Source organism: Schistocerca cancellata, chromosome 2 (genome assembly GCF_023864275.1).
Source record: "Schistocerca cancellata isolate TAMUIC-IGC-003103 chromosome 2, iqSchCanc2.1, whole genome shotgun sequence".
Taxonomy (NCBI): Eukaryota; Metazoa; Arthropoda; class Insecta; order Orthoptera; family Acrididae; genus Schistocerca; species Schistocerca cancellata.
In genome coordinates, this window is record NC_064627.1 from 1,047,633,479 (window position 1) to 1,047,657,998 (window position 24,520).

The 24,520-nt window shown below is 37.6% G+C and overlaps 1 protein-coding gene across 1 annotated transcript in view; it reads left to right on the forward strand.

Moving 5' to 3' along the window:
* LOC126149332 (ATP-binding cassette sub-family C member 4-like) overlaps window positions 1–24,520 on the forward strand; it is a 109,652-nt gene that overhangs the window by 26,369 nt on the left and 58,763 nt on the right. Inside the window, exons 2-12 of the mRNA XM_049915808.1 lie at window positions 5,834–5,928; window positions 6,025–6,135; window positions 9,769–9,903; window positions 10,854–11,058; window positions 11,557–11,779; window positions 15,822–15,978; window positions 16,087–16,225; window positions 16,316–16,426; window positions 16,500–16,724; window positions 20,643–20,929; window positions 21,737–21,920. Of these exons, the coding sequence (XP_049771765.1) occupies window positions 5,852–5,928; window positions 6,025–6,135; window positions 9,769–9,903; window positions 10,854–11,058; window positions 11,557–11,779; window positions 15,822–15,978; window positions 16,087–16,225; window positions 16,316–16,426; window positions 16,500–16,724; window positions 20,643–20,929; window positions 21,737–21,920 (1,854 nt within the window). The 5' untranslated portion in view covers window positions 5,834–5,851. The remainder of the gene's footprint in view (window positions 1–5,833; window positions 5,929–6,024; window positions 6,136–9,768; window positions 9,904–10,853; window positions 11,059–11,556; window positions 11,780–15,821; window positions 15,979–16,086; window positions 16,226–16,315; window positions 16,427–16,499; window positions 16,725–20,642; window positions 20,930–21,736; window positions 21,921–24,520) is intronic.

Below are 24,520 nucleotides of genomic sequence, written 5' to 3' on the forward strand. Positions count from 1 at the left end.
ATATATGGGATATGCCTTCATGTTTCCTGTTGGCATGGAGCACCCTCGATGGCCTGCCACTTTTTGGGTGTTTACTGTGGAACTAATGGCCATCTATTGGGCCCTTTGCTTCATGAAACATCACCCCTTGGTCTCTACCATCCACTAGCTTCTCACTGAGCTTGGTGCTGCTGCTTGTTCAGTTGATTTCCTTTGGGTTCCTGGTCACATAGGCATCCCAGGTAAGGAACTTCCTAATTTCTGGATGGGAGAGCAGCCACTTACATCCCTCCACTCTGCCCCCCATTCAGGGGTGGATTTGCATCTTTACTCAAATTCCTGTTTCCTCAACCGTGAGCTGACTCTTCCGAGGTTACCCTCATGTCTAATGAAATTCGTGCAATCAAGGAGATCCCTACCATGTGGCGCTCTTCCCTCTGCCTCTCACAGCGAGAATCTACCACCCTTTGCCATCTTTGTATTTGCCATGCTAGGTTGACCTAGTTTTTTACTCCATAACAAGCTGCCCCTCTTGGTATTTGTGGGGCTGCCCTCATTGCGGTCCATTCTTTGCTGGACTGCCTCTGCCTTTTGGCCCTTCACACTAAATATGCCCTCCCACCTTCCCTGTATTGGGTGTTAGCAGACAACCATCGCGTGGTTAAGTCTGTCCTTGGTTTTCTTTGTGAAACTGGTTTGTCCTCCCAGGTTTAAGCCCTCAATTTTTCCTCTGGAATTAAAGTCCCTCAGTTAGGTAAGTACTGGTTATGGAGGCCTTGACCATACCTCCATATCAGCCAGGTTCTCCCAGCCTTTTACCTTCATTTTACCTGGTCTGTTGTGCAGTTTTGTTTCCCCTTTCCTTGTTTCCTTCCCCTGTTGCTGTCCGCACAGAATCGTGATATTATGCAATAGTCGACAAACACAAACTCCAACCAAGGTAGCCACCTGTACATATCGGATCAGATCAAAAGTTTGATTCCTGATTGTTATGGGTGCAGAGACCAGCAACATACCTACAGTTTTGGTACCTGCTCACACATCACTGACTAGGCTCCATTACATGCTGCTAACAAGTCTAACATCACAGTACTCTGCACAGCAGACCTTAAAATGCATCATCTTGCTCTTGGTCTGGACTTGATCTGGAAATTCCATGTTGTATATGTTGAAGAACCTGTGCTTGGTATGAACTTTCTTAAACATTTCAGTTTACGCAACTGTTGTAGGCTTATCAAACACTACACAAACTAACACACGTACAGTCAACATGACTGCAGCTACACTCACCCTCTTCAGCATCACCACCTCTACAGGACTCTAAGGTCAGTGGCATTTTGCTTGTCAGTTTTTCTCCCCAGTGTATGCCCATCTTGTACCTCGACTGTACCCCTACTTTTATGAGTACATATGATGGGCATATGGCAGTGATTACTAATGGTACTTGCCATAAAATCAATGCTACACGGGGACCACCCATACACTGCAAGGCTTGCCATCTCACCCCCTTAAGGCGTCATGTGATAATGGCTGTCAGAACTATTATATGCTGGCATTATCCACCCCTTAGACAGCAAATAGTGTTCTGGCATGAGCCTTGTCATCAATGAAGATGGTTTGTTTCTTCTACTGTATATGTGCATGTGGGGGAGGCTGTGTGTGTGTGTGTGTGTGTGTGTGTGTAACTGCTGAACAGATTATCAAATTCTCATGTTCAGGGGACATACCGATGACAGCACTCGTCACCCCCCTTTCAGACTTTGAGTAGTGTTCCATGCCTTACGACCTCAGTGTGTGGCCCAGATTTAGCAAAGGTTTATTGATTCTGTATTGCTCAATGTTGCATTTCTGTATGCGTACCTTCATGGCATCCCAATCACCCCCCCCCCCCCCCCCCCCACACACACACACACACACACACACACACACACACACACACACACCACTGAAGAAAATGAACAGCATCTGGCCCAAGTCTAGGTCACACAGCATGACAAAGGATCGAAATTAGTGATAATTTGCAACTAACTTGTGACAGTGTTACTTTCCTGGGTTATACCGTTTCTTCTGAAGGCATCCAACCAACATCTGACTGCGTCGAGTTTATTCATCATCTCCCATTGCCTACAGACTACTATAAACTGAGGAGATTCCTCAGCATTATAAACTTATATTGGCGATGAAAGCCTCACACTACTTCCATCCAGGCCCAACTTATTGATGCTACAGCTGGCAGAAACACCTCCTGCACCCTGGAGGGATGAAATGATCCATTCTTTTGACACTCTTAAAATGGCTTCAACCCTTGCTGTTATGCTGGCACACCCAGTATCACACATTTGTCACTGTTGTGGTGAGAGGTAAGTAGGTGCAGTCCTGTAGCAACACACTGGTGATACAACTGAGCCTCTCAGATTTTTCGCTAAAAAGCTATTGTCTTCTCAGGACAAGTGGTAAACTTTCAACCATAAGCTCCTCATGGTCTGAGCCAGTCAGGCATTTCCATGACGATAATCTTTACTGATGACTGGCCACTCTATTGCTGTCCACAAGACAGGCAAAGACATCTCCCACCCACATGACTCAAGCGAACACACATATTAAGCTGTCAATATTCCATAGACATCTGCTACATAAGTGGAGCTAATGATGTTATTGCTGATTGTCAGGAGTCAACATGATCTCCTATCAACATGAGCTGGCTCTTACATGAACATGACACTGACTTTTGAATTGTGCTTACTGCCAGGCTCCTCCCTGCCAATCACGTGTGATACTTAAACAGGTACTCTCCACCCAGTTGTACCTTATTCACTCTGATGCAGTATTGCATACCTTCATGACCTTGCTTACCTAAACATCCAAACCACTACATGACTTATTACTGAATGCTTTATCCTACCTGAAGCAAAGACTGATCGCTGCAGCTGATGCACACTTGTATCCTTTGTCAGAAAAGCAGTCAGACAAGATATACAACCTCCTTTAGGTCAATTTAACATCCCCCCAGGGTTGCTTATGACACGTACACATGAAAGTACTCGGCCGTTTATCTTGTACAACGGCTGACTCAGTTGGTAGTGCTTTCTTGCCTTTTGCCAAACTGTTAGCTGTGTAGTGTCAACAAGTTCCACACTATTGCTTCACACACACACACACACACACACACACACACACACACACACACACACACACACACACAGCAAGGGACTTTGCGAACACTGGCACCACACCCTATGGCAACTCTTGTGTGCCACAGTGATTAGTCATCAGAAGAGCTACTATCTCGGCACCCATGTTGTGTGCAGAGGACCTACAAACTACAAACATCACTGGCAAACCTTCAGCCAGCTGATCTCACAGAGAAATCTGACCTCCCAACTCGAGAGCTCTTTGCTATATTTGAACAAGTAGGCTCACATATTTCTCACATACCACAAACCTTCATTCATGATGAACTCTCCACCTGCTGATATGTCATGTTTCATGACTCAGTTCACACACCTCTCTAGCCTCCCTACTTTATCACTCACAAAGTCCTTAGTTGAGGACAGAACACTGTTGACATACTGTTAAATAGCAAATGCCAACTATTTCTATGAACAAGATGAAGTAGGCCTGGATATTATCCAATGACCCCTCCCTAACATCATTGATTCCAAAATGTATGCAGGAAGAAGCAATATGTGACCAGTTCAAAGCACTGCATAAATACACTATCAGAAAAAAATTAGTACACCTGGAAGACATCAGATTTTGATCTGATGACAGCATATGCTACCTGTGGGGAAAGTATATGTACTGATAATGATTTCAACTTTGTCTGCCAACAGACAGTGTAGTGACATAGCTGCCAGAGTGCAATCTGTTTCTACCCTTTAATAGAGAACTCTCTAGTTGGAAGGCTTGTTGTAGTGCAAACATGTGAAACAAGCAGGAAACTGTATAGTGGAGATGCACTCGTGCTTTCTACAGCCAAAAGATTTTAAAAGGGGTTTCAAACTGTGGCCTTCCCTGTGGCTAGATGGTCCTTTTGGAGAATTACCACCCAAGTTAAGCAACAAAGCTTGTGTTGGTGGTCAGATGAACAGTCACACACTCACAGACAAGGTTCTGGACATGTACACAGCAGATGCCTGCTAGAAGTGTCATAACAGCAGCAGTGGAAGACTGTACAGCTACCACAGCACAATAAGAGGGCTCGTGAGCCCAGGTGTGTCACCACACTGTTGCAAACTGGTTATTAGCAGAGGGACTACAGGCATGCACTCTTCTAGGTTTTCTTCCACTCACACCACACCATCGATATGCATGGTTTGAATGGTGTTGCCAGAGGATCACTTGGAAGATGAAATGACATGCTATGGTCTTAAACGGTGAAATAAAATTCTGCCTGCACAAAAGTGATGGTCATTTTTGTGCACAATAGAGTCCTGGTGAGCACTCTCAAAGTGAATTCATCCATGAAACACTTGCCTTGCCCAGTCAAAACTTTGGTGTTTCTGGAGGGGACACTAACCAGCACCTGATATGTGCAGAATGTTGTTAGACCCATTCTTAAGCCATTTTTGCAGCAGGTAGGTGATTGCATAGGTCAAGCAGGTGTGGCATAACCTACCCCAGAACAGTGTTCACCATTTATTTGATAAACTGGATGCCCGAGTCGGTGCATGCACGGCTGCCTGTGGAGGCTACACCACATACTAATATGGGTGCTACAGCCTGGATCAATACCTGGTACCTCAGCATTGCTTGTGCTATTGATCTGTGAATGTAATCATTTCATGTACTCCATATGAACTGTTGCAACAATAAATCTTGAGTGAATTGGAAACCTCTAAATAAGCACACTGGCATACTTATTTTTTTCCAGTGTAATTTCATACCTGCACATTATGTACAGTATTTTATCTATGTTCTATTACATTCCTTTTGCTTTTCAAATTTTTAAAGAGCAAGGTGGATGATGTCAAACAAAAGGAACTGCAAGAAAATATGTTAATTTTGTTACAGATTTTCATCTGTAAAGTAATAAACAGCAAAAGAGTGATAAACCTACTGATTCTCTTATTTGATAGAGAACTTTCAGATCAAGAATAAAAAGATATTAAATTATCCTTTTTCCTTTCACTGATATTGCTCTTAGAGCAGGTCTCAATATCTGGTTTTAAAAATATTGAAAACTGCAATTAAAGATTTTTCCTGGCTCTGTGAAATTTCATGTTTAATTCATATTTCTATAAAACCTTTACATAGTGATTCATGTACAAATGAAATTTGATCAGTATTAGTTGGTAAATAGGGAAGAAATAAAAATGTATTTGAATTGGCTAAATTTCCTTTGCCTTTCAACCAAAATCTGTTAACTCAAAAATATTTTGGTTCCTTAATTAGATTCATAAAAGGAACAAATATGCCAAGTTACATCAAAATCTGAGGCAATGGGTGTCATATCTTATTTTTTGGTTAATCCAACATGGGATGATGACCCTTTATGCATTTTTGGTGCTTGTCAAGTATGCCGAAAAAATTCAGCAACAGCTGCTCTGTATGATCCTACCTCTACATTTTTAGAGTAGGCACGAAAGATAGTCTTTCATTTATTACTCATTCCTGAATGTTTTACTCAACACCTAAGTTACAGGTCAGTATGTCACCAACTGAACTGGTAATTTTAATGGTCAAATTGTAAGCATAAGAAACATGAACTTGGATATGATGTGGTAGATTTATCTGTGTAGTTAAATTTTTATTTAAAATGACTAAGAAAGTGAGACTAGTTCATTAATCTGTTTTATAATCAGAAAGTGTTAAATTTTAATAACTACTGCCAGTTTTTGTCAATTTTCTGCAGAAGCAAGCTGGGCATATTATGGAAGAGCTGAAACAACATGGCAGACAGCCACATCCTAGATCAACGGCAAATCCACTTTCCGCACTAACTTTCTGGTATGTACACGTTTTGAAATTGTAACTTAGACAGGAAAGTGAATGAACATGAGTTATTCTCACATTAAAAGCTGAATGGAAAAATTTTTTTTCTAGGTGGACTTTAGATTTTTTCAAGATAGGACTTAAGAGGGAGATAGAAGAAGAAGATTTGTATGAACCACTCCAGGAACACAAATCAGATTATCTTGGTGATAAATTTGAAAGGTAAAGTAGAATTGTCAACTATTCTGCTTATTGTAGGGTTTTAGATGTTATTCCCGAATACTTAGTAAGATGCAAAAAGAATTCACAAAAGATTAATTTTGCCAAAGATAAGCCACACTTACTAGAACTGCTTTTTCACTCTTGCATCTGAGACAACCCACAAAAATTTTGTTTTGATGCACTCAAATAAAATAATTTAGGCATTGTTAATATTTTTGATTATAAACAATTTCATTGAGGTTCTGGGAGGAAATGGTTAAATGTGGGATTCTAAGTTCATATGAGGGAACTATCTTAATATTTGAAGCTTTGTACATGTAAAGGAGCAGCATGTAAACACAACATACCATTTTCATAATTGTAATGGATATTCAGAAACAATAATAGATTACTTATTTTACTATGGAAGTTAAAATTCCTACTAAGAATGAGTAATCTCTTACTGTTAAATATATTTTTGTTTGTTAAATTATTATTACAAGACTGGGGTATTTCCGCCTGCACAATTCAGAAAAATGGTGTGGGTAGGCAAGGATCCAGATGGTGCAGGCTGTGGAACAGTTATTGAAGTAAGGCACATTGTGTTGGGCAGCATGTTCAGCAACTGGTTGGTCTAGTTCTCTTTCCCAGTTTGTCAGTGGCCATTCATCCAGACAGCCAGCATGAGTTGTCATGCCCATGTAGAAAGCAGGGTTGTGGTTGCAGCTTAGTTTGTAGATGGTGACTTCCACAGGTAGTCCTACCTTTCATATGGGATGAGAGAGGCCTGTGATTGGACTGGAATAGGTGGTCGTGAGAGGATGTATGGGACAGTTCTTGCATCAAAGTTTATGCAGGGATATGAACTATGAGGCAAGGGGTTTGGGGGCAGGGGTGGAGTAGTGATGGACAAGGATACAGCATAGGTTTGTCTGTAAGAAATTTGGCTCCATTATAATGATGGTGGTGGAACATTCTTACAAAATGGCCATGCAGTTCTTAAATTATTCTACTGACAAACTGGCAGATTAAAACTGTGTGCCGGAGCAAGACTTGAACTTGGAACCTTTGCCTTTCGTGACCAAGTGCTCTACCAAGCACAAGAGATGATCTCATTCTAGAATTAATGTTTCAATTTCAGCTCATTATTCACAATAATAATTAACTTCAGTGCATTATACTTCCTGCTGCTTTGTATTTTCGACCTCCAAACTTACACAAACTTATTTGTCTCAACATTTTGTACTTTGTCGTTCTCAATTCATAACCAGTTCATTTTTCATGAGCCACTGGGCTGCAATGTTAGCAGAATATATGCGCCTCTAACGATATTCTACAGTTGGGTCATTAAGTATTGCCATGCGCCATCTGCACAGAATATATTCTTCGTTCTCTTAGATACAGTCATCATTTTTAAACAGATTAAACAGCAATAACTCTATTAGCAAACACTGTGACACTCCATATTGTTTCTTAGAGTATGAGTGTATCCACTCTCCTGCTTGCATTTGAATGACAGTTTTCCAAATTTTGTATTGGTATTTCATGGGCAATAGCATCAAATACTTTGAAGAAAACCAAAAACATTGAAGATAATTTGTTGTTTTGTCTAATAATTGTATATTTTTGCCATACTGGCAATACCTGATTCCATAGATTCACCTTTTCTAAAGTGATCTGTTTTTGTCCAGATAATCAACAAATCTATTATATAAAAGCTTGCTCAGGATTTTTGAGAAACAAAAATTCTGTTGGTTAATCTGATCTACAGCTGTTGAAATCATTCTTATTTCCTGTCTTCATTTTTCTGTAAAACTCCATCTGTAAAAGACATGATTCTGCTTTTTTAGTTGTGCCTAAGTATCTTTCTTGGACTAATTCTATCCATTTTTAACTTCTCTACCACATTTAAATAATCCAAATGAGGCTGACAACCAAACCTTCAGATGTCACTCAGATCAGTACCAAATGTATGTCAATAGATTATCAATCAAAATACCGATTTAGTTCCTTCTATGTGCTGACATCCAGTAGAATATGCATAAAAAGTAACACAAGAACTACAGGTACATAGAAAGTGTATCTTTCAATGATTGTTTTGTATATATCATGTGGGTGAGATGGTAGTGCATGAGGTCATTGTACCAAAGGTCCTGTGTTCAAACCCCACTGGTAACTTTTTTGTGTGTGAAACTGTTACATAGGAAAACATTTTGCTGACATCTGACAGGGCTTTTCAGTGTTTGTGGCAAAGTTCTTTTGGCAGTCTGCTTTTGCTCTGTTAGTTGAAAGTAGCAAACCTACAGAGTAAATTTGTATAGATAGGTGTGGTGGTCTGTTGGACATCTGTGACACAAGACATCACTCATGATGAAGCAGTTAGTTCATTTGTAGTTTCACAGAATAAATATAAAAAAATTGGAACAGTAGAATAAACAACTACATCATATGTGTGAAAGTATTAATAGATCCATACAACACTTTTACACAAAATACATTTAAAAAAATTATCATTGGACCTTGAACCCAGGGTCCTTGGTAAGACAGTTTAATGCTTCTAAGTTATGGTTTTTCAAGTGCTCTTTAGCTCTGGTGTTAATTTAAAATTAACGTTTATGCCCATTTTACTGGCCACCAGCACATAGTATGAACTAAATCATTGACATAAAACAATTGGTACCTATCTGAGGGTCTGACATCTGGAGGTTTCAGTGTGAGAAATTAGATAACGCAAGGTATAAAGTTCTTTCTCGCAATTGCAGACAAGATCATATGTCTATAAACACAATTTTAATTGGTACTGAATGTAATACATTATCTTTCCTTATATATAAATTAGTATTAAGGATTATTAGTGGAAGGACGGATGTTAATGCTTCTAGTAGTCACAATCGTTGGTGTCAATGACACTGGACATGTCATAACATAGCAATTTAAGAAAAATCATACACAGGCATTTGTGTTTCCTGGTCTAATTTAAGGATGGAACAGTAATCTGTTGTGGCCCTATAGTAGGAATCACTCATATTGGCCAGAAGTGTTTTAGAGAAACCACAGAAAACCTAATTCAGGATGGCCGGATGGAGATTGGTGCCTAAATCCTCCTGAATAAAAGGCCAGTCTGTTTAAAACAGCTCATTTTCATTTGGTTTATCCTGAGTGTGTAATATAATTAACAAAAAGGTTATTCAATAATTTAAAAACCTGGTGCCACACTGTTTATTTCTCAATTTTGACTTGCTGCATACACTACATGCACTATACAATGATTATTTCCTAATTTAAAATTACACTATCAGCTGACATGAGCTTTGTAGGTTTCCACTTTGTGTGCTGCAATTTGTTTCCCTGAAAATTGAGTCAGCATTCCTCTAGACCTTTGTAGTAATGCTTTACAGAAATGGAATTAATAATTGTTTAACAGTTACTTTTTGCCTTTCTAAATAAGTTTTAGTAATCTTTATAATCTCTTTGGGAAATTTATTAAATAAATAAAAATTAATTAAATAACTATTGTTAAATTTTATTACATAATGTCACATTTACTATAGATTATAATTGGGAAGGATATCTCCACTTCAACTGAGTGGTTACATTGATGTTGGAATTCCATCACTAGTGGTATGTTAGCCTAGTAAAGTTTTTATTCCCTAGATTGTGGCGGAAGGAAGTAAAAAAGGCACACACCAGGAATAGTACGCCCAAGCTGCTAAATGTTATTGTTAAATGCTTTGGCCTTAAAATACTGTTCTATGGTGTTATTCAGATGTCTGCTGAACTTATTGTGAGGTAAGTTTTACATTTAAATCTATAGGTCTGAACGAAGTTTTACCATGTCAAAATGATTAAGGTAGTGGAACATTCTTACAAAATTGCCATGCAGTTCTTAAATTATTCTGACAGATTATGATTATGGGCTTGACTACTAGAAATACTTCCCACATAATTTTCAGTATAAGTATTATTTTCAGAAAGAGTATGAATAATTATTTTTAAAAACAATAATAAATTCACCTTCTCATATTCATTACAGTAAGTTTATCATAACCAGTAAGAAAAAATTAAACATGGCAGATGTTGGTGAAGGGTAGTCATATGTATGTTGTGGCAGTAGGAATATTATACAGATATTTGATGGTACAAGGCTTGTTGCAGAGACCTTCAGATTTGGTAAAATGTAGGCATACTTAATAAACTTTTAATAAACTTAAAATGGCATTCTCAGTGTAACCTACACATCACTATTCATTACAATGAATTTCAGTGCTTGCTGCATGTCAGATAGGTATGAAAAACATACCATAGAGTATTTACTAGGTTTTATAATTATTTGAAAACATCCGGGCACCTTTTCATTCTAATTATGCAAGAATAAAAGAAAGACAAAGCTTTCATTAATTAGGTTTTTAAGACTATTAAAGTTAGTCACAAAACAATGTTTGTGACACTCTGTTTTGCTTGGGAAAAATAATCATGTTGCCAGAGATGTTGCTAGTCTGAATTTAATACCAGTATTCCTAAAAGAGGAAAATAATGAACTTTAGAGTATACCTAGTTTTCTCAATAATTAAAATACCTAGGTCTTTCATATGTAAAATATAGGTCTGTATTTGAATACTAGTAAAGACTTTGAATTTTTATTTGGGTACAGTAATACTTTACTGTAATGCTAAGTTCTGTTTAAATGAAGGATTAAAAGGATTACAGGATTATAAATTATTTTCACACTGATTCCTTAGAGTGGCACAGCCTCTATTCCTTGGGAGACTTCTGCGTTACTTCATGCATGATGGCGAAGTGGAGCTGCATGCGGCATATATGTATGCTGCTGGAATGGTTGCTTGCTCTGTGGTATCATCACTTATACTCTATCCCCTATCCCATGCAATGTTCCACATGGGAATGAAGATAAGAATAGCTTGCTGTTCACTGCTTTACAGAAAGGTGAGTGTATTTAATGCAGTTCCACAGCCTTGTAACTGATAACATTAGTAACTAATCTTTTCCTCTGAAGCAATAGTAGTTTGCAGTATAGTATGCACTCTCTCTTCATTAACTAGGTATCAATTAATTTAGTGTGTTAAAATAAAACTGGCCAAAACATTGTGAAAATCCTATTGTTATATGCTAAATATTTCTAGAGTTATTTATAAGAGCAAAAAGTAACTACCATAGAGGTGACCATTTTTTACAAAGTATAATCTTGAGTGTGTGGAATCTGTAACATTCAATCTATCCTATGATAAACTATCAATGTGTTAATGTAATGGTTGATTTACTCTTGGAACTCTTCTTGCATGCTATAAAATATCTAATGCTACATGAAGATTCCTTTCTCTTTTTTCATGGAATTCCTAGAGTTACCTTAGCGAACAATGGTATGTAAAAGAATGTACACTTTAGCCTTATGTTTGACATCACTGCTAAATTTTCTGTTTCTAGGCAATGAAAATGAGTCAAGCTGCTCTAGGTGGAGCAGTAGCTGGACAAGTTGTAAATCTATTGGCAAATGATATGAACAGATTTGATCCTTCCGTTCTTTTTGTACATTACCTTTGGATAGGCCCATTGGAGATGGTTGTTGTTGCCTATTTCATGTGGACTAGAGTAGGGGTTGCTGCATTAGCAGGTGTTTCCTGTCTGCTGGTATTTATTCCTTTTCAAGGTGAGTTACCAATTTTTGTCACTCAAGAGTAGTTGTTACTCCCACGCTAAAAATATGTGCTGGAATTGTGCAGTACATGAAAACTAAAGAAATGTGGATTAACTGTGCTGGTCAACTAAAATTAACTATCAAAAGGTTTGATTCTTGTCAAAAATTTAGTGCACACAGATGGCACCAAAGACTTTAGTTTACATACCAAGAGGGCATACTGAAAAGTTATGCCTCCAAATTTTTAAGTGAAAACTCAGAGCTTTTTTAAATAAAATAAATACTATTCATATTCTACATCTTTATTCTTCATGTCTACACATTTACTTCTCAACAGTCACCTTGACAATGGACACAGTTCTCCCAATGAGAGACCAGCTTGTTGATACTTAAACTGTAGATTGTTTTAGTTCACAGCCGCCACCTCACCTCTGTATGCACTGCTTCATCACTATCAACATGAGGTCCTGAAGGTGTTTTCAGGTTTTGGAAACTGATGAAAATTGCATGAGGACAAGTTGGGATTGTATGGAGGATAATGAATGGCAATGAACACAATGTCAGCATTGCAGATAATGCAGTGTTTGTGTGTGGTCTGTCTTGTTCATGCTGAAGGAGAGGGTGCTTCATGTGTGGATGAACTTGATTACAGCAAGCTGTTTCTCATGCATTGACATAGCTATGTTAAGACATCACTGACAAGCTAAATTTCAGATCCCTCTAGTGGCAGATTACTGCAAATATGTAGACTTGATGCATAAAGATGTCCAATGAAAAGCAAATACTACAAATGGATCATTTTAAATGATAAGGAAAGACCACTCAATAAATAGCAGGTAATATATGCATACATGCGTATTTGCATGTGTTAGTATCTACGTACTGTAGTTCGATAATAAAATTTATTCAGCTAGCTAGCAAGTTTCGTTTACCTTGTGTGTTCCTATTGATGACTCTAATAAGGTTCTGCTATTTGGTGAGTGGTCTCCTTTACTCCTAAATCATATCAAATGTTGTAAATGGAGAATAACTGTGTGCTAAATTTCAGCACCTCCGATAATTGTCTGAAGAAGCATTATTTCTCTTTAAGTGTGTAACCCTAAGAACCTTGCTATTTGTCAATAGCAGCATGTTGTGATGCCAAGATTGCAAATAAAATGTGAACGTTTTCTTAGGCACATTAAATGGTCAGGAAACATGTCATTAACTTAAGAGTAATGAACGCATGCTGATTAACCCTTTCACGCCCCTGGAATTCATCTTAGAGATGTGGAAATATTGTATATATTTAAAAGAAATTGGTACCATTACAAAAACTGAGTATACATTAAATACTTCTGTTACATGCATCAGGGTATACTTTGTTGGGCTTAAAGATTGCAAATGAAAATGTCAGCCAACTGATGTTCTAATAAAGCCTTTTTTGTATGGCATAAAAGGCTAAAACTACAGTACTATCTGCTACATTACATCATAGCACATTGCAATTTCTGTTCACTCAAAAGTATAGAATTAAGTAATCATTTACTTGCCCTGAAATTCCATTTACTTGTATCTTGTCTATCTACCAGGTTATGCTGCTAATGAGCTCAAAGGCATTCTGGAAATAGAGTATGTGGTATCAAATTAGACTCCACTATAAACAACAGCAGTCTTGAGGTCTCACATGATCAGCAGTTGTAGAATATGTACTGATACCTACCTGTAATTTGACAGAAGGGTGGAGCAGGGACTGGAGGAAGCAAGGCTGGTCCTCACATGAACCACTGTGGGGTGAGGAGTCATGTGGGATGGGAAACAAACCATGCCTGCCCCCTTGCAGTGCTGGCACAATAAACTGTGCTTCACACTTCCACACCAAATTAAAAAAATCTGAAATGCTGTGTGTAAACAAAACTGATTTGTCATATGTATTGACATCTTTATTAATGACCCTGACTACAGCAATTAAGTAAACTTGTCACCAGGGAAGGAATTGGTACTAGATACAGTGAAGTGCAACAAATTAACACATCAGACAACCATGCTATCTACCAGAGGGTATGTCCCATTGTACCAGTTATTATTTTCTTCACATTCCATTCACATATGGAGTGTGGGAAGAGTGATTGTTTGAATGCCTCTAAGCATGCTGTAGATTGATCAAATATTATCAAAATACCTAAGTGAGCCATACATAGGTGATTGTAGTATATGCCAAGTCGCAATTTAACCGCAGAGTACTACCTGCTTTACCCACAACTGAACCTATGTCATCATTCCATTTCATATTGCTACAAAGTTTTCACACAGATTCCAACAGTGACTCATTGATGTTTTAGTCATAGGATACTAAGTTTTTCATTTTGTGAAGAGCACAATTTTAAATTTCTGAACATGTAAAGCAAGTTGCCACTCCTTGCACCACTTTTAAATCTTGTGAAGATGCAACTCAATATTTATGCAGCTTCTTTAGAGAGTACTTCATTGTAGATAACTGAATCAACTGCAAAAAGTCAAAGGTTTCTATTAATATTGTCTGCAAGGCCATTAATATACAAGATGAACCGAGGCCCTCCAACACTTCTCTGGGAACAACTTCAGTTACTTCTAAATCTGACAACTCTCTCTCAAAGATAGCGTTTGTGCTCCCTACTAAGAAGTCCTCAATCCAGACACAAATTTCCTTGATACTCCATATGATCATACTTTTGACAATAAGCTTAGGCATGGAACTAAGTCAAATGCTTTACAGAAATCAAGAAATACTGTATCTATGTGACTGCCTTGATTGAAAGCTTTCAGAAAGTCATGTGAGAAAAGTTCAAACTGGGTTTCACATGATCGAAGTTTTTGAAATCCATTCTGGTTGGCACTGAGGATATCATTTGTTCAAGATACCTCATTATGTTAGAGCTCATATGTTCTAAGATTCTCAAACAAATCAATGTCAAGGATAATGGACTTATTATAGATGGATGTGACCTTTGCTTTCTTCCAAGAACTGGTCACTCTGGCAGTACTGTCGGCTAGCTATTCTTGACCACAGCCAAAAATGGCTGAACCCATCAGACTTCCATCAACTTCTACCAGTTAAATTGTTCATCAAATGCCACCCGTAGCAACTGAAGACTATCTCTGAGGGCCAAAACTGGTTTTGATTGTATCATAAAACAATTGTCAAAAAAACCTTAAAATGAGTAAACTACCATATCTGCAAGTGGAATGTTGCTTTTTCCAAAATTCAGGGATAGGCAGTATTAGTGCAAAAATAGAAAATTTTCAATAATTCTATAAGAAATCATGGGACTGTATATGCCATGTGGAACTCGTATTTAGAATATGACACACTGTGCTTTTGCTGTCACGGAATTTTAAACAGTTTTTACAGAGGCCAAGACAAAAGTACCATCAGTTCAGTTTGTTACAAAATCTAATGTTCCCCATAAAGTCCAGTGGCATTTATTCTGCAGAGGCTTCATTTTAATTTCACTCACATCTGTATACCTGCCATTTTACATGGTTGTGCCAATCACAAGTAGGAATTAGTGTGATCATCAGTAAAACCGTTCCCAAAGACTTAATTTACCTATTAACAACATGGCTGCACATCTGGCAGATTACTTTGATCCAGAGACTGATCTTATTGACGAAATTTATAATTTCTTGACAAGTAGATAGCTCATAGAAAACTTAGACTTTGAGCTTCTTTATCTTAGAAAGTATTGGTAAGTTTGAATTTGCTGTGTAGTAGTAGATTTTATACTAACAAAATATATGTGGAGAGCATTAGTAATTTATCTGGTTATCTGAACAGATTGAAACCCCCCCCCCCCCCCCCCCCCCCGGCTTCAAACTACTTATTCTCATTAACTGTTAGGGGTCCCTTCAAATTAATTTTATATGCATGTGCAATTTTGGCAGTTTAACTTCTCATCTTCCTTTCATCAGTCACTAATTATTTCACATCACAATTACATGAAAAGTGAAGACTGTTTTCTTAGTTTAATTTTTGTAAATGCATGCATTATGCATATGCTTCCTAAATTAATGTTGAAACATGTTTCTATTGCAGGCCTTTTGGGGAAAAGGATGTCATACCTCCGAATGAAAACAGCTTTGAGATCTGACAAAAGGGTTAGGTTAATGAATGAAATTATTTCAGGAATTCAAGTTATAAAGTTGTATACATGGGAGAACTATTTTGCAAAGTTAATTGAAGCATGTAGGAGGTGTGTATATGGAATGCTTTGAATATGTGTGTTTACTTTATATATATATAAATGCACTGCTGTAAGGCTTTCCAAATGAGAGAGTAAAATACTTTTTATCACTTTCAGGTTGGAAACAGCATCTATTAGATCAACTGCTTATGTTCGCTGCACAATGTCATCATTTGGAATATTTGTTACAAGGTTTTCTATCTTCATCAGCATTGTGACCTATGTTCTACTTGGTGAAGCAATAACAGCAGAAAAGGTAGCAGTATCTTTACATTTTTAGAAGATAAAATGGAAGTGTCTCAATTCAATGACAATTTCTTTCACTCAGTAAATGGTCATTTTTCAGGTTTTTGTAGTAATAGCGTACTATAATCTTCTGGCTGATACTATGGGTGACTGCTTTCCAAAGGCAATTATTTTTGGAGCTGAATTTTTGGTATCAACAAAAAGAGTACAAGTATGTATACTTTTTTGTTGAAACATGTATTTTCTCTTAATAGTAAATAGTTGCTGACTAATGCCTTTTCCAGAGATTCTTAATGAATGATGAAATAAAAAAGTTACCAGACTACATGGAAGAACACAACGTAGATTCAATCACTCAGTATTCAGATGATGATGATGCAGGAATCGATCTAATGGAGGCATCAGCAAAATGGTCTATAAATAATACAGAAAACACATTAAATAATGTTAACTTAACTGTGACACCCAAGCAACTTGTTGCAGTAATTGGACCAGTGGGATCAGGAAAGGTTAGTGGAAAACTGTGATACTCAACACTAACAATTTCAAATAATTTCACCATTAAGTAAGCAATATTTTATGGTACCATTCTTAATGTAAATTAGAGATTGGGATCTGGCCCTTACCTTATAGGTGAGTCGCCTGCTGGCCAGTCAGGATGAGCAGTGCAGTTTCCTAGCCAGGACATGGACTGTGGAGGTGGGAGTAGATAGAGTTGTGTGGCGGACCATCAGTAAAATATCCCTGGTTAAAAAGTAATTTCCTTCTCAATTATAGGGGTGAAATCACAGCTGGAGGGAAGTTTGTTGTTCTGTGGGGTAGAAGCTACAGGCAAGCAGTTTGCCAATGCCAGCAGTTTGCCCACTAGGCAGGCAGTGCATGCTGGTGGTGGCAACTGCTGGTGTCAGTGTAGTTGCAGAGTCCTGATGTAAGGTGGCAGCCATCAGTGATTAGATGACAGAGGTGGCTGACACCCCCCACCCCCCATCCCATCCTACTGCTCACCCACACCTTGGCTACAGCATATAACTCATTAGATTATGCTTAAACCATGGTGTTCAACATGACCAAAGATGGCATGTTCCTACTTCAGGTGATGGTCAGTGTCAGCAACAGTGAAGGGCTGCACAGGCCAGAGAACTGTTGTGTGGTGCTTCTCATGGTGACCCATATCCTATTGGTCTGCTTTAATTTGATCACCTTATTACGAAACTTTAAACATGTTGAAACACTATTTCTGGTACTAGTGGACAATGCCATGCCACGGTGGCTGTTTTGGTTTTACATTTTACCCATGAAGGTGGTTTTTCCTCCTCCCTCTGACATACGGTACATAGGCCTTGTCATCCACTTAAGGGACTGGAGGGGGTGTCCTGTTGCCTGCTCTGATACAAGGTGCCCCATACCTGCCTTTGCTTGATAGTCCAGCCTGGCTCCAGCCATTCCAACCTTTTTTAATTCTTCTTATTCTTTTACATCTGTTTTTGGTTGACAGTCATCATCACTGTTATTTCCTGAAATTTTATACTGGATGTATAGTTAGTTTTCTTGTGGTGGTGGAGGGTGTGGAAACATTGCTCAGATGCAGAGGCTCTCTCTCCAATTGCATAACATGTCCTGGGGGCCTCCGGTGGCATTCTAGGCAGGGTAAATCACCCACATTCACCTTTTTGTGCCCCCTTCTATTTTTTTCTATCCCTTAGCTTTCCTGATTCTTGCAAGCGATTGAGTTAATTAGGATTTGCCCTTTGAGGTCCCTCTCTAATATCTACTCCTAGCTTGAGACACACAGGATTAGGGGGCTGATGACCTCATAGCTTTGTCCCTTTTAACTCATTCATCCAGCTGTCCATCTTGGTTATTACTTATTTTACTTATTGGACATGTAAATAAGTAAAATAAACAATAACTAAGAAAATAGGACTCAAAAATCATAACACCAGAAGTTAAAAGTACACCAATCTTTCCACGTTTGCTAGAATATTGCTGCATGGTATGGCATCCATAACAGATGGGATTGGGGGACATTGAAAAGGTTCAAAGAGCAGTAATTTTCAATTATGATGTAGGGTAGTGTGTGTCGTGGATATAATACACAAGCTTGGATGGAAGTCATTAAACCAAAGCCATTTCTCATAGCAGTGAGGTCTTTTCATAAAATTTGTCACCATCTTACTCATCCAAATGTGAAAATATTTTTACTCACATCTACATAGGGAGAAATATGATTGTAATAAAAATGAATTGGACCTTGCACTGAAAGCTTTAGGTGTTAATTCTTCCAACATGCTATTAGTGTCGAATGTTTGGGAAATAGTCAGAAAGTGATTGTGTGAACTGTCTGCCAGGCAGTTAGATGTGGATTGCAGAGTGGTTTATCTAGATGTAGGTTACAGGCCACATCAATAAAAGGACTGCAGCTTTTACACTGTTTCACTGATAAGGTGTCAACTTTCAAATAAAGTAATTTGATACAGTTAACCAATAGTGGGTGGTTCAAAAACAGATTTCAATTGTTTGCCTGTAACAAACTATAAGAGACAGAAACACATTGTGCATGTCACTCCATAGAGGAAGGTTCAAAGTTTTAACACAGCTGTGCTGTTGTTTGCTTGACACAACATGGCAACTACTCGACAAGAGAGATCATTTTGCATGTTGCAATTCACACAAAGTTATGACTGGGGTACAAAATTCTTTGAAGCTGATTTCATGTTATGCATGTGCATGTGATGAAAATATTGAACATATTGAAGATAAGTTCACACAGAGCCCTCGGAAGTTGACAAGATGGGCAGGCCAGGAACTTAAACTTCTTCAAACAATGGTGAGGTGTGCTCTGAAATGACACTTACATATGAAGGCTTACAAATTGCAGTTACTGCAGCAATTGCGTTCTGGCATCTGTAACAGAAGGTTCAAATTTTGCATTTCAATTCTCCATGATATGGCAGACAATACTTTATCCAAACAACTCACCTTTTCAGATGAATTGGTTTCGTTTCTCACATAAAGTAAACTGCCATAGTGTAACAATTTGGGAGTTACAAAATCCTGGAGTTGTGACTGAGCATAAGATACACACTAAAACAGTTTTTTAAGCTGTTTCCATTCACAGAATTTATGGGTCTTTATTTTTCTTGGTGTAAAGTCCAACATGAATGTCGTACCTGGACATGCTGCAAAATTTGTTTCCTCAACTTCACAAAGAAACCAATGATTTCATTTTATGCATGATGCCATCCTTCCTCATTTCCACCTCAAGGTGCACCATTATCTTAATGACACTGTCTCGTGACATTGGATTGGGAGTGATGAACAAAAAGATCTTGTATAATGCTTTTGACCTCCTAGGTCACCAGCCCTCACACATTGCGATATTTTTCTGTTGGAGTATGACAGTCTTTGCCTTGCCTATGGCAGCTACCCTTAAATAGCTGAGAAATCAATTTGCTGAAGCTTTTGATTCAGTAAACTGGGACCTGTTGATTTGTGTGTAGAGTGAAGTGGATTACAGTATGTTTCTCAACCAATGTACAGTGCCCATGTGAAATGTATGCTTTAGTGTCTTTGTCAGTAAAACTTTGAACCTTCCTCTTTCTGGTGATGTGTGTGATGTGTGTATATCTTTCATAGTTTGTCTGCACAATGTAGAAATCCTTCAGGTTCCTCTTAAACTGACTATATTATCTGAAATGGTTTAGAAAAATGTTTCATCTTCCTAATGGTATGGTTTAGTGCATGTTATTTTCAATATCTGTTCTCCATCTCATTCAAAATGGTAAATTCTCACACTTAATTTAATCAGTTGTTAGAATCATTAGGCTCTCTTAGTACTAACAAGTTGTTCTCCACATTTCATGTTGTAATTAATACAACACACATATTGTTGGTAACAATTCTATTCAAAGTAATTCTGTGCATAGCATATGTTAATGAAAAACTGTGCATTATTAAGTTATTAATTTGTTATTCCCCATTGTGCAAAATATGTTTGCAAGTGAAATTTTAATCTTTCATGGAAATGTAAAACTGGAATACCATTTTAGATCTGACAAGACAGAAAATCAACTTTAGCTGTTTCTGCTCTATTGTGGTAAATGTGCCTCTAAAGAAAGCTTGAATCACACTTACAAAATCACTACACCAATTTTTGGTATTATAACATCTATGAGTCAGCTCTGCACAATCAGCTGACTGCTGCTTCAAATTCAGTGGGGCACATTTCAACCTAACAAAGGTCTTTTTAGATCATTTAGCATCAACTTCAAAAAGATGCTAGTAATGTTGCAATTCTAGTGATTGTTTTATTTGTAGGTATCAATTTTGAACCAAATTATGTAAGCTTTACTTTGATTCCTTGGTGATACTATTCAAAGAAGATGCTATATAGTGGAAAAACTGATTTTTAAAATAATTTGTTACAGTCATCGTTACTCCAGGCCATTTTGAATGAACTACCCTTATGCTCTGGCTCCCTGTGTGTGAAAGGGAAACTATCTTATGCCTCACAGCAACCGTGGCTGTTCGCAGCTTCATTGCGTCAAAACATATTGTTTGGTGAACCATTTGACAGAAGAAGATACCGCAAGGTAGTGAAGGCATGCGCTTTAGAACAAGACTTTGCTATGTTCCCATACGGTGACCGCACACTGGTTGGTGAGCGTGGTGTCACGCTAAGTGGTGGGCAGAAGGCACGCATCAACCTTGCTCGGTAAGTGCAGAAATGCAATACTAATCTTGATTAACCCTTGTTGTATTTTGAATGTGACAGCTTGCAGCTGGTCTTCATACTTGTTTTTTCGAATTTCTTAACTGATACATCAACAATATTTTGTACTTGAAGATGCTTTTGCAATATGTTAACCTTTACTGTACAATAGCCTTAGCTGATGACTTAATCTTTAAAAAAATTAACTAAGGCCAGGTTGCTCCAGTACTCAATGAAAATATTCCAGATTTGTCAGCATCTTTGTGCAAACAAATACCAAATGAGAAACACTAAAAACAGTGTGTTTTTTACACTAACCATATACGTCCATTACCTGTTCACTTCAGTGTCAAAAAGAGGCCTGAGCATGTGGACTACATGATCAAATCGTTTGGACATTTAGTGATGAATTAAACTATTGCAACACATAATCAAGGATATACTTTCTTCAGTTTCTCTGAGTAAAATCACAAGTTGTAAAAGTAAAAAACATGTAAACATTAGATACATAAAAGTAAATCTATACAAAATCTGCAAACACAAAATTATCTGTTGTTCACAAACCTGTGTGTTTCAGTGTAACCGGACATGAAGCACAGTCCAGTAGGTGCAATGAAAATTGCAAAGACTGTAATATGTTTGTTTTGATGTAAAATGTGTATTGACAAATTATGCAGCCTGGTTTTAACATTATATTTTTTCTGCTGTAGATCTGATGGTTTTCATAAATTTAATAATTTTTTATCTTGCAATATGATGAATAGTATGAAAATACAAATACTTGTCTAAAATTACCTATTTCTTTTCCAGTGCTGTTTACAGAAAGGCAGACATTTATTTGCTAGATGACCCACTGTCAGCAGTTGATGCTCATGTCAGTAAGCACTTATTTGATGGCTGCATTTCTGGTCTATTGAGAAATAAAGCTTGTGTGTTGGTAACTCATCAGCTACAGTTCTTAAAACAAGCAGATCAGATTTTAATATTACGAAATGTAAGTATGGGTTTTCAAAAACAGTTCATTACTATACTGTACAAGCAATTTGAATGAATACAAAATAATTCCTAAAAAGCTATTTCAGTAAAATGTTGTGATAAACAAATCTAAAAATTTTGTCACTGTATCCTACACAGTTCTTTTGAAGCAGTGCCATGTCTTGTAAAATGAAGTAGCTGTGCTTTTCAATAATGAGTCTGCAAACACGTTCAGACCAGAAAACGAATGGTAAGACTGGACCACCAGACCCACTCCACAACACTATTCAGTCAGAAAACAGTATGTTTACTCAGGGCTTTGACTTGCCCTTAGTCACTAGTGGCTACAGTAGACTAAAATTCAGGATGGAATAACAATATTAAAAGAATAGACTGCTGCTGACCACACAGAGGAAGTGGTGCATGGCAGACTGGAACATTAAATAACTGCCTAAACAGTAAAATGGGATATCCAACAAAACCAGACTGCCACACACATTGCCATGGAGTTTCACACTGTGAGGTACCCATTTACCCTCACTGATTACTTGCTTGTGTTGACAAAAGTTGAAAAGTGGTTGCATGTCAGATGTCATGACCTAAACCATTCCTTTCACAGAATGTACAAGATGTGATAAAAAATACAGTGAATGTTTTTTCAGTGGCAACTGTTGACACCAAAACTATTTGTTGTAATTTTTCAGATAGCCTGATATGTTGAGACAGGCAGCGTCAAGTTGAAACACGGTCTGAATTCTTGGCCATCGTCCAGACACGCAAGAGTGAGATTGCATTTACTGTATATCTCGTGTATCATGGATTTTGAATAATGTGTGAAGTTAAATTTCTGTTTAAAGTTTCAAAAAAGTGCTAAAGAAACTTGTGAAATGTTGAAATTGGTGTATGGTAACAAAGCTGTAACTCTAAAGACTGTTTACAAGTTGTATGAGCGAGTTAAGTGGGAAATGAGTCAGTAGAAAGTAAGCAATATTTGGGATGCCCAGGCTGAGAAAACCAAAGAAAATCTGCAAAAATTGCTAGTTACTGGAGAGCTCAGCAAACTTAATCTTTTGTACAGATGCATGCAAGCAATTACGAACTATCAGTTGAAACTGAGACAAGTGCAAAATTTGTTCCCAGAATTTTGAGCGAGGAAAGGAAAGAAAATTGAGTTTGCACACAGTTGGGCCATCTTCATTCCATCTTCATTCCATCTTCATTCCATCTTCATTCCATCTTCATTCCATCTTCATTCCATCTTCATTCCATCTTCATTCCATCTTCATTCCATCTTCATTCCATCTTCATTCCATCTTCATTCCATCTTCATTCCATCTTCATTCCATCTTCATTCCATCTTCATTCCATCTTCATTCCATCTTCATTCCATCTTCATTCCATCTTCATTCCATCTTCATTCCATCTTCATTCCATCTTCATTCCATCTTCATTCCATCTTCATTCCATCTTCATTCCATCTTCATTCCATCTTCATTCCATCTTCATTCCATCTTCATTCCATCTTCATTCCATCTTCATTCCATCTTCATTCCATCTTCATTCCATCTTCATTCCATCTTCATTCCATCTTCATTCCATCTTCATTTAGACTTGGACTTAATGTCAAAAAATGCAACTTGAGATGAAAGGTGGGCCAATGGGTATAGCCCTTAGGTGAAAATTCAGAGTTCCCAATAGAAAACCAGTCAAATTTAAAACCCTAAAAAGGCATGTTAGTCAATGAAAATCAGTTGTGCTCATTATTTCTTGAGATACTAGTAAGATCAGTTCATTCAAAGGAGAAGAAAGGTAAATTTTACAAAAGCACGCTGCACTATTCATGTAATTATGCACAAAAAGATCTGAAAAATAGGACAATAGGACAATAGCTTCCCTCCTCATGAAAATGTGTTGTTGTGTCCCTTTTTATTCACAAACGTTTGGCTGGAGAGGGTTAGCTGGTCCACATTTGCCTTCCTCTCCAAATTTAGCACTGTGGCTTCTGGTTCTTCGAAAAAATTAAAACTGTGTTAAAAGGAGAAAGTTTAGACGCCATTTCTGACACTGAGGTGGTCACAGCAGAGCAGCCCCTTCCAAAAGAAGCCTTCCAGAAATGCTTTGTCGTGGGTTCAATGTTCAGATAAGTAAATTACTAGCCAAGGACAGTACGTTGAAGGAGATTACATCAAATTTCATGTAAGCTTACTACTTTTTTCCTAATAATCATTCATCATTTTTAGATCATACCTAGAAATGTGTGCATCTTGTAATGAAAGTAAGTAGAGGGAAGGGCTGTAACCAGAGTTGGGAATTATTTAAATTAATTTCTATCTAATTTCACATAGACTATTCACCAATAAATAAATTATTTGTAACTTAAATAGTGAATAACAGAGAATATCGCATTTTCTCTGTCTACTTCTCAAACAAAACTATTAAACATAAGAAATTTATAATCCTGTGGCTCATTGCAATTTGTTTGATAGATAATTTACTAAGGTATTCTACAGGAGTGTGTACTGAAGAGTCAAAACATTATGACCAGCTAGTTAAAAGGGTGTTGGTCTATCTCTTGAACACAATTCAGCAGTGATTCTGCATGCCATGGATTTGAAAAGT